The 13,885-nt window shown below is 43.7% G+C and overlaps 1 protein-coding gene across 2 annotated transcripts in view; it reads left to right on the top strand.

Moving 5' to 3' along the window:
* Nucleotides 1-13,885, top strand: part of DOCK11 (dedicator of cytokinesis 11) — a 193,572-nt gene that overhangs the window by 81,251 nt on the left and 98,436 nt on the right. For both annotated transcript variants that reach the window (XM_072625882.1, XM_072625880.1), the window contains exons 11-19: nucleotides 997-1,137; nucleotides 1,707-1,922; nucleotides 4,652-4,774; nucleotides 6,013-6,095; nucleotides 9,172-9,294; nucleotides 9,462-9,538; nucleotides 10,594-10,778; nucleotides 10,869-10,934; nucleotides 11,847-11,939. In XM_072625882.1, coding sequence (XP_072481983.1) covers nucleotides 997-1,137; nucleotides 1,707-1,922; nucleotides 4,652-4,774; nucleotides 6,013-6,095; nucleotides 9,172-9,294; nucleotides 9,462-9,538; nucleotides 10,594-10,778; nucleotides 10,869-10,934; nucleotides 11,847-11,939 — 1,107 coding nt within the window. The remainder of the gene's footprint in view (nucleotides 1-996; nucleotides 1,138-1,706; nucleotides 1,923-4,651; nucleotides 4,775-6,012; nucleotides 6,096-9,171; nucleotides 9,295-9,461; nucleotides 9,539-10,593; nucleotides 10,779-10,868; nucleotides 10,935-11,846; nucleotides 11,940-13,885) is intronic.

Below are 13,885 nucleotides of genomic sequence, written 5' to 3'. Positions count from 1 at the left end.
GTTGGAGAGCACAGCTAGCAACAGATCGCCAGGCCTTTTTAGCCAAAATTTCTTGTGATGGATAGTCGTGTTCATTTTTATATTTTTATGTTGTAGGTAGACAGATATAATATATAAGGCCCCTTTCAGGAGGATTTGGTCTTTTATAATAGCCTAGGTCAACGCGACTGCAATTAGTTGAGACGTTATAGGTAAAGAAACCTACTGGGATTTAAATTACTTCAGTAATTTGAGAAAAGAGTTTTGTTTAATGTTCGGATGTTCATATCGGTAGTTTCTTCTCGTATTCATGAGACCACATGCAACTGAGAGATGCAGTGGATAGAACGCTGGACCTTGGAGTCAGGAAGACCTCATTTTAAATTTTGCCTCTGGCAGTCTTTTTGACTCTGAGCAATTCATTTAACTTCTCTGTGCCTCAGTTTCCTCATCTGTAAAATGGGATAATAACAGCATCTGCCTCCCAGGCCTGTTTTAAGGATCAGATGATGTAGCACATATGAAGTATTTAAAGCACTGTGCTAATGGCCATTATTTTTATATTTATTATTATTGGTTTTTGCTACACTTTCCATTGAGCGCCCCCTTCCGTTGTAACCAAGGAGTATGCAGTTAAGCAAAACAAACTAGTGCGTTGGCCACACGTATAGACGAGAGAAACCTACTTGGATGTTTGTCCACCAGATCATTTCCCCCTAAAAGTGGCCATGATGAAAACCCTGACTCTTTCCCTTATTCGGGAACAGTACAACTATAATGAACACCTAGCTTGCTTGAGCCAAGGGAGCCAGGCCTTGGAAATCAAGGACGGTGGTGGAAGAGCTTGTCAGACTATCATGGTCATGTTCCCTTCCGGGTCTCTTTGTGGCGGGTAGCTTTGGCAGGGGCCAGAACTCAAGCCAATGGACTAAGTTCGGGTCCTGCAGATTGGATCCCAACGCATATAGTCACATGTCCTTTAATTGGTTGGTAATGCTACCTGTGTGTTTTTTCTAGAGGTTGGATTTTTCCGGCATTGAACCAGATGTAAGGCCATTTGAAGAAAAGTGTAGCCGTCGTTTCATAGTGAGCTGCCATGACATAACCTTCAACGTCCTGGGCCACGTTGGAGACAGTGCCCAGGGACCATCCACAAATGTATGTATAACTTGTTTCTTGGAAACCACCATCTTGCCATTGGGGCAATGGTTTCAGTCAGGAAATGCTCCTCTTTTTGGCAGCAGGTAGAAGTACCTTTTTGTCCCAGCTCTCGTGTATGACCAATTGACAAATATCCTTCAGTAGTCTGTGTTCAGTTCAAAGGTATTTTGGAGACTTGTTTGTTTGTTGCTGAACCATTTCATTCTGAAATAGAAATCACTTGGCACCGTCTTTAACTGACTTAAACTTTAAGAAGAGATTTGATTTTCACATTCTTGGTTGGACCTCAGTTACATATAAAATTATTCCACAAGCATATTAACAGTAAGACTCTAAATTTGCTTTTGAATGCAGCTTCAAATTGGACAAAGTCTGTTGGTTGTTGCTTCGAAAAGTCTTTTTCTAGCATGCAAATGAGCCATCGTTTATTTTGAGTTGTGAATGGAATGAAAATGAATGCAAAGGGCTTGCCAGCTGCAGAAACGATTAAAAGATTTTGGTGGAATTCAGAGTTTTAAAATTGAATTGTCCATTTTAAAAACGCAGATGTTTTCTTCAATTCCCAGGTCGAGCCTTTTTTTCTCAACCTTGCCTTGTTTGATGTGAAAAATAATTGCAAGATTTCAGCTGACTTCCATGTAGACCTTAACCCTCCATCTGTTCGGGAAATGTTACTGGGCCCATCAGCACACATGGACAGTGATGGCACACCAAAGGGATCTTCATCCAAGGAGTATTTTGTTCATGGGATTGAGGAAGCTCAGTTACGCTACATAAAACAGGTGTGTGTGGTCTTTAACCTTTACAGGGCTTAGTGAATTCAGAGTAGAAATGCACCATCAGCAATTTCAAGGATTCGAAGACTTTAAGGTCTAGGTATCCAGGTAGATGATGGGAAAGAAACTGAGGTGCTAAAAATGTTACCGGTTCATTATGGGTGGCATGCAGCCACTGTCATAGGTAGCAGGAGGGCATCAGTAGCTAATACGTTAAAGGATGAGGCCCCCTAAGCCACTGTGCTCTGACATCTAGGCAGTAAGAGAAGCAGGTGATGAGAACACCTCTAGACACCCAAGGTACCCAAGGTATCCAAGGTAAAGGACAGCATAGCACAGAATGGAGCCAGTGTGAAGTCTAACGGAAAGTCGTTGTTTAAATCACAGATGCATGATCCTGTGCTTGTTGACTGTGAGGCAAACTGAACGAATTTAGTAGGAGAATGGCAGACCTTTAACTAGAAAGGATCCATTTTCCATGCTCTTGCTGAAGCCTGTGCCAAGGACATAGTATCCAGAAAGTGCTTGAGAATTCTCCCTTCTGTATAGATTGGAAACCATGAGGGATGAAGGGGGAACAGGGTTCATAGTCTCCCTTCCATCTCTAGTAGAGGCATGAAGCCCAAAGCAAAAAAAAACAAACAAACCCAAACCAGGAACCACTGTATAATGAAGGTGGAGAGAGAGAGAGAGAGAGAGACAGACAGACAGACAGACAGACAGACAGACATTACTTTGACAGAGGCTGTGCCTAGTGATCTGCCCTACACACAAAAGTGAGTAGCATCCTAGATTTCCCCACAGTGTTCAGCAAGACATTTCAAGTCAGCAGGTATGTGCTGTATGTTTATTGTAAGGTGATAAAAAAGATTTGTGTGATGTGATCTCTTTCCCAAGCGATCTTATAACCCTCCTACAGAGGTAAACCTAAACGCATGGACCAATTATGAGAATAATGCTTATTGGTATGGAAGGATACTCTGTCCCTGTGTGTAGCTCCAGCCATGCCTCTTCATCCTGTGGACAGAAGGCCATGTTTCCCCATAGATCCCCCACTGACTATCCCTTCATCCCTCTGTGGACAGCTTTCACCGTTGCATGGGTAACAGCAGCATGCAGGTTGACCATCTTTTTGACATAACTCTTGCTAGACTGGCAGCCCACCTCCTTTTCTGCTCCTACATGACCTAGGCTACTTTGTGGCACATTGATCTTATGCCCACCCTTTGGGTCACTTGCATATTTGATTCTTGAGATGTTGTGGTCTGAGGTTCACAGCTGTACATTGTCACTGAGAAAAAAATGAGAGTCATCAAAGACAGAGTATCATCACGTGCTCAGAGGTGTAATGACAGCCAGTGACTTTAAGAAAGCTAAAGATAAGGCTGGTGATCTGTAGTTAAAAGAAGGCTTTCATTCAGGAAGTAGGACATGAGCTAAGTCTACTGGCCAGAGAAGAAGACAACATAGGTGTCTTTCAGGACTCTCTAATTGATTTGCCTGGCTGAGGATACCTGGGAGAGATGTTGTACTTTACTCAGATGGGCACGTGTTTGCTTTCTAAGAGGGAGGCCAGACCCATTGCCTTGATTTACAGCTGAGAAGCCCACATGGACTAGCATTTGGCCATGGGTTTGCCATTGGGATTGCTTCATGGGACTGCTTTGGAATGGCCATCAGAAGAAGAGAGAAAATTCCCTTCAGAGAACCAGCTGCGCTTCCATGGGTCATCAAAGCATGTTGATGGAATTCGGGCATGTTTACCCAAATAAACCAAGCTTTCCAGAAACTAGGTCTTTGAATCCTCTGGCTCTCTTATATTTTGGGGGCATTCAGGCTTTATAAGCAGTGCAGATGTACTTTATTTCTTTATCACATAGTATGGTAAAAGATTTTCTTCCTCAGCTGCCATTAGTGTTAACTAAGGAGAAGGAATTGACTCCATTGTCCCAATGCTCGGGCTGGCAATGTGTCTTCTTCAGCTCCTTGCTCTCTCCCCCACCCATGTCCAATCTGTTGCCAAAACCTGTCCGTTTTACCTCCATGGCATCTCTGTGCCTCTTCTCTCCTCTGACTCTGCCCCTACCCTGCTACAGCTCTCATTGTCTCACATCTGGTTGATCTTCTTACCTCAATCTCTTTTTGTTCCAGTGCATCTTATACTCAACTGCCAGAGGGGTCTCCTCAGTATGCCCCAGTGGCTCACTTTCACCACCAGGATCAAATGGAAAATCCTATGTTTGGCAGTCAGAACCCTTCATAACCTCCTCTCCCCCCCCCTTCCAGTATGCTGACACATTTATTGCCCCACCCACCCACCCATGTATTCTTTGCTGTAGTGACACTGGTGTCCTTGCTCTTTCTCAAATAAGACCCTTCATCTCCTGACCTGGAATGCTCCCCATGCCTGAAATGTTCTCACTCCTCATCTCAGCCTCTTGGCATCCTGGGCCCTTTTTAAATCCTAACTAAAATCCCCTCCTGCAGGAAGCCTTTTCCAATCTCCCTGAATTCAAGTGCCTTCTCTCTGTTGATTAGTTTCCATCTCTGCTGTCTATATCTTGTTTGCACATAGTTGTTCACACGTTGTCTCCTCCATTAAAGTGTGAGCCCCTTGAGGGCAGGGACTTGTTGTCTACCTTTCTTTATGTCTCTAGTTCTATGTGCTTGGCACATAGTAGGTCCTTCATAAATGTTTACTGATTGACTGCAATGATTTTATTTTTCCCTTTCAGGGAATTTTCTCAGTGACAAATCCCCATGTTGAAATTTATCTTGTTGCCCGAGTAGAGAAGGTGTTACAGGGGAGCATTGCACATTGTGTTGAGCCCTACATCAAGACCTCTGATCCAGTTAAGGTATTGGAGAGGTGGAAATGGGAGAATTTCAGATTCAGGGGAGGGGGTTGGGATCTTTACACTTTAGTGAGTTTTCAAACAATATTTCTAGTCATTCCCAAGGGAAAAACTTTTTCTTTGAGTGTTCTTTCTATTCTGTTAGCACGGACAAAACATGTATAGCAGCTGGAAGGAATTGCTTGTTCTGTTCCATTTCTGTCCTGATGGGAAGCTGCCATTACTTTCTGTGTGTATGTTGGAAATGAGAGAGACCTTATTTTAGACCTCCAGATTCATTTACAAGTCGCTCCGCCACAAACAGCCAGCCCCAATTACCTCTCAGATCTAGGGAGTAGAAGGTACCTTAGCGAACACTTACCCAAGGGAGGCCTGGGGAGGCCAAGTAAACTGGTAAAGTGCACATCTGGAACTTGAATCTTTTGACTGCATCCATAAGCTCTTTCCTTTGCTCTCCTGTGGGTATGAGGCATTTTGTTGTTAATTCATAGTATCATAAAGACCTGGAGTGGAAGTGACATCAGAGCCTGTCTAGTCCAGCCCCCTCATTTCATAGATGAAAGAACTGAGGTTCAGAGGTCGGGCCTTGCCTAAGGCCATCCTGGTATGAAGTAGCAGAGCAGAGTTCAAACCCAGGTCCTTGGAAACCAAATTCAGTTCTCTTCCCACATGTTAATTAATTTACTTCTTCAAAGAGTTTATTAATTGGCAGGTGCTCTAGGGATGTATGACTCAGTTATGAAGGAAAAGCCTGGAAAATGTGAAAGAAAGCTCCCATCACATTGAAATGGGCCAGATTTCCACGTTGTCCTTTGGGACAGGAGGTGGACAATAGCTTTGTCCCTCCTCTCTCCCCTTTGCTGCCCTTCTCTTGCTTTTGTCACCTTGTAGGCATGGTAACCCTTTGACACATTACTCTTTATCCTGGGAATTGACCATGGGCCTCTTTCTTTGAGGTCACATGTTTCCTGTGCAGGCTGCTCCAGTCTGATTAATTTTTCAAAATTTTTCAAAATTTTTCAAAAAGAAATAAGCATAAGCCAGCTGAAAATATGGCTGGGAAGGTCTTTCACAATCCTATCCTGGCAGATCCCTGGGCTTTTGATGTGTTTCTTAAGGAAATGTAAACAGTGGGCTCCTTGGCTTCATTGGGGATGATGTAGAGAGCAGCTTGTTCTGAGTCACATGGCAGCCGAACTGAATGGCAATTGCCATCATACTTCTTCCGTTTCTTCCCTTAGACTGCCCAGAAGGTGCATAAGGCAGCCAGGCAAGTGTGCAGCAGGCTTGGACGGTACCGGATGCCCTTTGCTTGGGCTGCCAGGTCTGTAGATGTTGAATTCTCATCCTTTTGGTCTTTATGCTGGGATTCTGTGCAATCCACCAAGCATGTATGATATGCAAGGTACAACCATGGGCCTGAGGGATATAAAAATAAAAAGTTGCCATACAGAAGCTTACATTCTTCTGGGGGAGGTGGTGTGGCAACAAGATGTTTCACTTGTTGAGTTGAATTGAGTTCATATGGAGATATATAGCAGGGAATTTTTCTTATTCTCAATAGATGGGAAATTTGGAGTGTAAGTGTTCTTTTTCTTATAAAAAAAAGGGGCCTACTAAGTCCCCTCTAATTCTTTATTTAGGAAATTTTCCCATTTTGACTCAAGGTTGGGGTAGAAGGCAAGGGAATAAGCATTTCTATGGTGCCTACTATGTGACAATTGCTGTGTTACAAATTTCGTTTGATCCTCACAACCATGGGAGGTAAGTTCTCTTACTCCAATTTTATAGTTGAGGAAACTGATATAAAGGTTGTGACTTGCCCAGGGTCACACACCCAGGACATGACTGAGGCCAGATTTGAACTCTGCTCTTTCAGACTCCAGTCCTAGTGCTGGGTGCACTGTGGTGTCTCTGCAGTGTTGTTCTTGTTTGGACCTTTGCATTGATGTAGAAAACTCCTTCCACTGATCTAGAAGGTCAGTTTGTCTGTAATGTATAGTCTTATAATGTTGCCTGGGATGCTTAAATGTTAAATGACTTGCCCAGGGTCACACAGGCAGTATGTATAGAGGTAAGACTCAAACCCAGATCTTTCTCACTTCAAGGCTTTCTGTTCTGATATATCCCATTTAATATATCTCTTAATCTGAGAACATTTCAGTGACATCTTTCCTACTTGCATGTCTGAAGACATAGTTCAGTGAGCATTTATTGAGTACCTACTATGTGCAAAGCACTGTGTTAGGTATACAAAGACAAAATGAAGAACACCTCCTCTTTTCCAGGAGATCCCTTCTACTAGGCGGCTAGGTGGCACAGAGTGAATTCACAGAGGTAAATAGAGTCCTGGGCTTAGGGTGAAGAAAATCTAAGGTCAAATCCTGTCTCAGAGACTTACTGTGTGACCTTGCGCAAGTCAGTCAGTTTGCCTTGGTTTCTTCATCTGTAAAATGGGGATAATAATTGTACCTGTCTTACAGGGTTGTTGTGAAGACCAAATGAGATCATGATTATAAAGTTCTTGGCAAACTTTTTAAGTTACATATAAAGATCGGAGTTCTCATCATTGTTATCTACCATATCCAAACAGATAGGTTGGGCACATGTTCATTGGAGAAGGAGGGAGAAGGGAGAGAGAACACTGACAGCCAAGGGAAGAGAAAAAATCTGAGTCAGAAAATGAACAAACTCGAGTCATTGTGCGCTGCTGGTATTATTGCCCTTACAGGGAGCTGGCTGGCTTCTGGGAGTACTTTTTTTTTTTTTTTATAAAAAAAAACATTCCAGAAACTGTGCTCGTTTGATGTGCATGCCTAATTAAGGGATGGTGTCATGACTTTAGGAAGGGATGCGGGGGGCATGGGCCACACATGGCTCAGGTGATTGCTTTTTATTGAAAGATTCTGACAAATTAAGGCTTATGTGCATTTCCTCCTTGCAGTATGGGGTCTAACCCAGCTCCCAGCTTGCCCAGTGGTATTGGCTGTCCAGGACAGCTAGATAGCACAGTGGCTAGAGCGCTGGTCCTGAAGTCAAGAAGGCTCATTTTCCTGAGTTCAAATCTGGCCTTAAACACTTACTGGCTATGTTACCCTGGGCAAGTCACTTAACCATGTTTGCCTCAGTTTTCTCATCTGTAAAAAGCTGGAGGAGGAAATGGCAAACCACTTCAGTGTCTTTGCCAAGAAAACCCCAAATGGGGTCATAAAGAGTTAGACATCACTGAAAAATGACTGAACAACAGGTGGGCTGTCCAGTTCCCTGACTCATCTGGGGAAGGGCAGCTTGTTGTGAATAATTCAATTAATTCTGGCAAGTCTAGGGTTCTGGTTGCAATGCAGATTGGAGAAAAAAGCTGCCTAAATGAGCTTGCTTTCCTTTCATTATTTAAACTCAGCTCTTTCACTGGAGGCTCTCAAAATGTGGAGCACGTTACTGGATGAAAAGTCTCATTGTTCTCATTTTTCAGATCGAAAGAAAGTAAAAGCCAGGGAGGTAGGTGGTAGAGGGCAGCTTAGGTTGGTGCTAGGCAGCCATTGTAGGGGTCAAGGTCATGTTCGGAAGTGGGAGCCACGTTGTGCAGTGCTCTCACAAAAAGTTCCTGAGCGCAGATACACAAACTTGACTTCTGATTCCTCTGTGTTGGACAGGGCAGCAAAACATTTGAAAAGCTTTTAAAGCTCAAACTAAACTTTTATTCTCACGGCCCCATTCCCATCTCCCACTGCCATCCCCCTACTTTGTTATGGGGCATGCAATTTCTTTTTTGCCACTTATATGTGTTCCATCTTCCCATAAGTAGCTTTGGTTATCAGGAGCAGCTGGAATCCTTGCTAAAGGATTGGTTCAAACGTGAAAGAAGTGTGACTGGACCTACATATTGACTGAAAATCAAAGGAAGCCCCCTTAAAGGCATTTGCAGTTGTTAAGTTCTGACCAAGCCTTCAAAGGTGGCTGGGTAGCACAGTGGATAGAGTGTTAAGACTTTGGAGGCAGGAAGATCTGATTTCAAACCATACCTCAGACATTTACTAGCTGTGTGACTCAGGCAAGGTCACTTCATCTCTCTTTGCCTCAGTTTTCTCACCTGTAAAATGGGGATAACCTCATAGGGTTGTTTTGAGGATAAAAATGAAATCACAGTAAAGTGCTTTGTAAACTTTAAATAAATGCTAGCTGTTATTAAACAATTATCGTTGTTATCATTATCATCATTCAAAGGTTTTCCCCCTGGACACTTTATATTCTCAGCCATAGTGGCACAACTTACCCGAGTCTTTCCCAGACACTCGATATAGAAGGATTCCTTGAAGATTGAATTTAGAGAAATAGCTCTGAATTTCAGTTTGCTTATGAATATTTTAGGATACTGAAAAAACCTTTTGTTGTTCTTTAAGGCCAATCTTCAAAGATACTCAAGGCTCTCTGGATCTAGAGGGGAGATTTTCTCCTTTCTATAAACAAGACAGCAGCAAGCTCTCTAGTGAAGATATTCTCAAGTTGCTTTCTGAATATAAGAAGTAAGTGGGCTAGCTTACTAAAGTATATGCATTTTCATTTTATTTAAAAAGAAGTTTGAGGAATATTTGAGGAATATTAGACATTCTTCTCAGGATTGAGAATAATATTCCTAATATATTTCATATTCACAACTTAAAGACTAACATATGTTTCCTTTTATACCCAGGCCAGAGAAGACCAAGTTACAGATCATTCCTGGCCAGTTAAACATTGTAATTGAATGTGTACCACCAGATTTCTCAAGTAAGAACTCTCATATGTAATATTAAAAATAACTTTTTTGCCTTATAGTACATCACAGTCACCACATTCTCTTCGTTGTGCAATATAAAACAATAGTGGCTATTACAAAATGATCTTTTGGGTCTTGGGCAAGTCTGTTCCCTTTCTGGCCCAGTCTTCTACTGTGTAAAATGAGAGGGTTGGGTTAGATCCCCAAGGTCCTTGGCAGCTCTAATGTTCTATATTCCAGCACAGCTGAGTTAATTCATCTAGTAAGTGAAGTCCAAAGATTGTGTGATAAAATGGTCAAGTTGCTCTTGCCCGAGGGGAAGGCTTCCCCAGCTACATTTTGTTGCCACCTCTGGATGGATGGAAAAGGGAGGAGAGTCAGTTTTCCAAAGCACATCTTCGTTATCACTTTCCAGCTATATATCTATTCTCATTCTCCATCTCACGGCACACGGAATTTTCTTCTGTGGTCTAATGGTTGCTTCTTCATAACTTGTATTACTGAACTTGCCTGTTGCTCTGTGGAATCCCTTTTCTGGACTGGACATTTTGTTTTTGGTTGAATATCTTAAGAATGACATTTCAGAAGTTTTCCATTGTCTCACAGGTGAAAAAAATCACACTTCCAACCCAATTACCTTTTTGAGTTGCTTGCCATGAGCTCATTGGCAATGGAAACCTACTCTTACTCTGCTGCTGCTGCCAGTAAAAAAAAATTCAATGAAAGCTAAATTGCAACCAGGAGGAAGAAAGAGTAGATTTCTTCACACAGTTGAATGTTAAAATGGCAATTTGTGTTGTAGTCAATTACCCTCCGCAGTCAGTGTTGAGAATAGGGAGTGATCAGGCCTAGACCGGCATCACATTCGCTTCTCCTGGCCTCTTGAGTTTCTGTAGTAGCTGCTTTCCTTTTCTAATTTGCAGGATGTCACTTAGAATTCAGCCTTTTGAGCAGTTACTTGGAGAGCTTAATGTATTTATTTGTAGGTCATTTGTTTAGATTTGGACGTGGGCCACAGTTAACCTGGTGTGTGACCCTTACCTGGCTTATCTGTTTTTCCTCTTAGATTGTGTCACTGCTTCCTATGTGCCCGTGAAACCTTTTGTGAAGAATTCTCAGAATTTCGCTGTGGAAGTTGAAGAGTTTGTTCCTGAAGTGGCAAAATATTGTTATCCATTTACAGTTTACAAAAACCACCTGTATGTATATCCTCTCCACTTAAAGTATGATAGCCAGAAGACATTTGCCAAAGTGAGTAATCATTTAGCCTTGGTTTGAAAAGTTCAAGCCCTCAGGTATGTGGCTTCTTTCGAAATAATCTTTGCGAATAATCTTTCCTAGGCGAGGAACATTGCTGTCTGCGTGGAATTCCGGGATTCAGATGAAAGTGATGCTAGTGCTCTGAAGGTGCGTTGATTTCCCTTTACTCTCCAAGAGGTCAACAGTGAGTGTTCATTCACTGGCCCCATAAGGCAAAGGGGGAGGATCATGCAGAGCAAGACATGTAAAGATTTCAAAATTCTCCTGTGACTTGTTAGCCTTGTGGGAGAATTCAGTGATGATAATTGTCTATAGCGTCTTGATTTACCTCATTCTGCTGTTGCACTGCCTTTTATGCCCAGGTCCAAGGTCATCTTGTCTTTTGACCAGCCAGAGTTTATGATAGTATCATGGGCAAAAGGCGAGTGTGCCTGCCTTTTGTGCCTCACTTATCTGTGCCTTTTAATTCTTGGATCATTGTTCCCTCCAAAGCCATCTCTGAAATCCAGGGCATCAACTTAATCAGGCTTTTGAAAAGGAAGGCAGACTGATAGAAGAATAGTCCTGTGTTAGGCCTAGGAAGGTAAAAGACTCACACAGAGCTAGAGAAATAGACAGCCAGCCCTTCGTAGTAGACAACCTGCAGAATAAGAGGAATTAAGCCCCTGGCCTGGATGTTGGGTGGGAGTTCCTTTGGGCCCGAACTGTTGGACTGTCTGTTTCTTTGGTTGAGCCATCCTATTGATTAACTAAGCTGAAAGAAGAACGCTTGCCTAATCATTGGAATGTTTTCCCATCAGCCACTAAGAGGTAGCCAGCATCTGCTTGTGACCAGGCTCGGAATTCTTTTTTAGTGGATAGTTCCAGACCTTCTTCCTTAGTTAGCCAGTTTGCCAGATCTTTGGAGCACAGCGATCTGGACTGAGCCTCACTTTCCTGGCCGATTGGGGTGCCGGATGCTTTCCTTTGTCCCTCTGGCCCCAGACCCTTTCATCACATGCAGCCTCAGAAAGGACAATGTATAGATTAGGCTGGTGAGTGTGTTTCTTTCTTTTGCAGTGTATTTATGGAAAACCTGCTGGGTCTGTTTTTGTTACAAATGCCTTTGCTATCGTCTCCCATCACAACCAAAATCCAGAGTTCTACGATGAGGTAAGACTGTCTTCTTCCAACAGGTAGGCCGCGCACAGACGTGAAGGCATGGTCTATGGAAATCAAAGGGGTGCGGGCCAACCTTGGTAGTAACTGTGGAGGTTCTGCTTGCAAGCCCTACAGCAGGAGAATAGCTAGAGGAAGCGATTTCTCCACCAGGAGGCAGTGTCATCTGTAGCTGGATGGCTGGGTGCCTTTAGGCAAACCACTCCCTTCCTTGGCTTTGGTTTCCTTGGGTGTAAAAGAAGAGCAGGTCAGATGAGGCACTCTCAGGTCTAACTCTAATGCTTCATAGTCCAAGGCTGCCAAGTCCCCTTCCATTTAGGAGTCATCCATAGCTCTGAGTTACATGCAGAAGGAGGTACATTAGCACTCAAGCCATTAGCATGTATTCCATTGCTGCAGCATTTTATCAAATTAAAAAAGGGAGACTCTGCAGCCCCCTCCCAGCATCTGTCTTCCTTTCTGAGAGTCCACTTTGCCATACATCTGTCTCTGTCTCCCTCCCTTGCGTTTCCATCACCTGTGCCTGCCTTCCTTTCATGCCTCCTTTTCTGTCGCTGAATGGTGGTGTTTTTGTGGTATTTTTGTCTATTTCTTGGTGTCTTTTCTATGCTCTCGATTCCGGTCCCCTCCTTCCTCCCAGGATCTCTGAGTTCCATGCCTGTATAAGCTTAGCTGCTCTGTTCCTACCTGCCCGCCAGGGTCTCTGTGGCCAGCTTTGTCTGTGATCACTCCACAGCTGGCCAGCTTCCTCCAAACTCATCCATCCCGTCCCTGTGGGCTCCAGCCCAGTCCCAGGCCACATTGCCCTCTTGATCTCTCAGGCCATGATCACAGGTTCCTGGAGGGGAATGTGTAAACACCCACTACCATTGTCATGAGATGGTAACCTGTGTTTCTCTCTACATGGAGACAGCCCGTCTGTATAACAGATCAATGGGTTAAATGTTGCAACAAAATGAGTCTAAAGAGGAAATCAGTTATACCTAAAGTTTGCCTTGGTAGTTTGTAAGTCAAGGGTTCAGATGGCTCCTTAAGACGGTGGTACTCTACCACTTTCCCCTCCTCCCCACAAGAAGAACATGAGCTGGGGACTAAAGAGAACAGAACTCTGCATTTTCAGCCTTGTGCCCTGTGCCCATATATGTGAAAGTAGAGAGTGGGCCACCTAGCTGTATAACCGAGCCTTTAGATTACTTTTGTGACTAATAACTATTTATCACAAATTGATCATGTAGTAATTACTATTCATAATATAATAGACTTAGAACTGAAAGGGACCTTGTAAGTTCCTGAATCCCAGCCTTCATTTCACAGAGAGGAAAACTGAAAGAGATACCCAGAGAAGTCATATAACCTGCTCATGGTTCCATAGCTACTGTATGTCAGAGGCAGGACTTCCAGCCAGACCCAACACCCGTACACTCCCCTGCGCTGTTCTGGGGGAATATTATCTTTTAAGATGAGGAGAATGGGGGTGGGGTGGGGCGGGGCAGAGAGCCAGAAAGAGAAAGATGAAGGTAGAGAGAGCTAGCGAGAAAGAAGGGGGGAGGGAGTAGGAAGAGGGTTGGGGCAAAGGGAGAGACAGAAGAAGGAGGAGGAATATAGGGGGAGAGAGGGAGAGAATGGGGGAGGAAGGGGGTAGAGAGAGAAGGATAGGGAGAGAGAAAAGGGAGGGGGTAGAAAGGGGGAGGGAGGGAGACAGAGAGTAGCACTAGAGAGAGACAGAATGATAGAGACAGACAGAAGGGAGGAAATGGGGAGAGGGATGGGGCAGAGAGAGAGAGGGAAGAGGAAGGTGGACTAGAAGGGGAGAGAGGAAGAGGAGGGGGGAGGAAGGGGGAAGAGAGAAGAGGGAGGGATTGGAAGAGAGGGGAGGGGGGACAGAAAGAAGGGAGGGGGAGAGAGAGGAAGAGAAAGAATATAAAAACATGCTGTGATCT

Source organism: Notamacropus eugenii, chromosome X (genome assembly GCF_028372415.1).
Source record: "Notamacropus eugenii isolate mMacEug1 chromosome X, mMacEug1.pri_v2, whole genome shotgun sequence".
NCBI lineage: Eukaryota > Metazoa > Chordata > Mammalia > Diprotodontia > Macropodidae > Notamacropus > Notamacropus eugenii.
The sequence above is the reverse complement of the archived record's forward strand: the minus strand, read 5'-3'. Positions and strand labels throughout refer to the sequence as shown.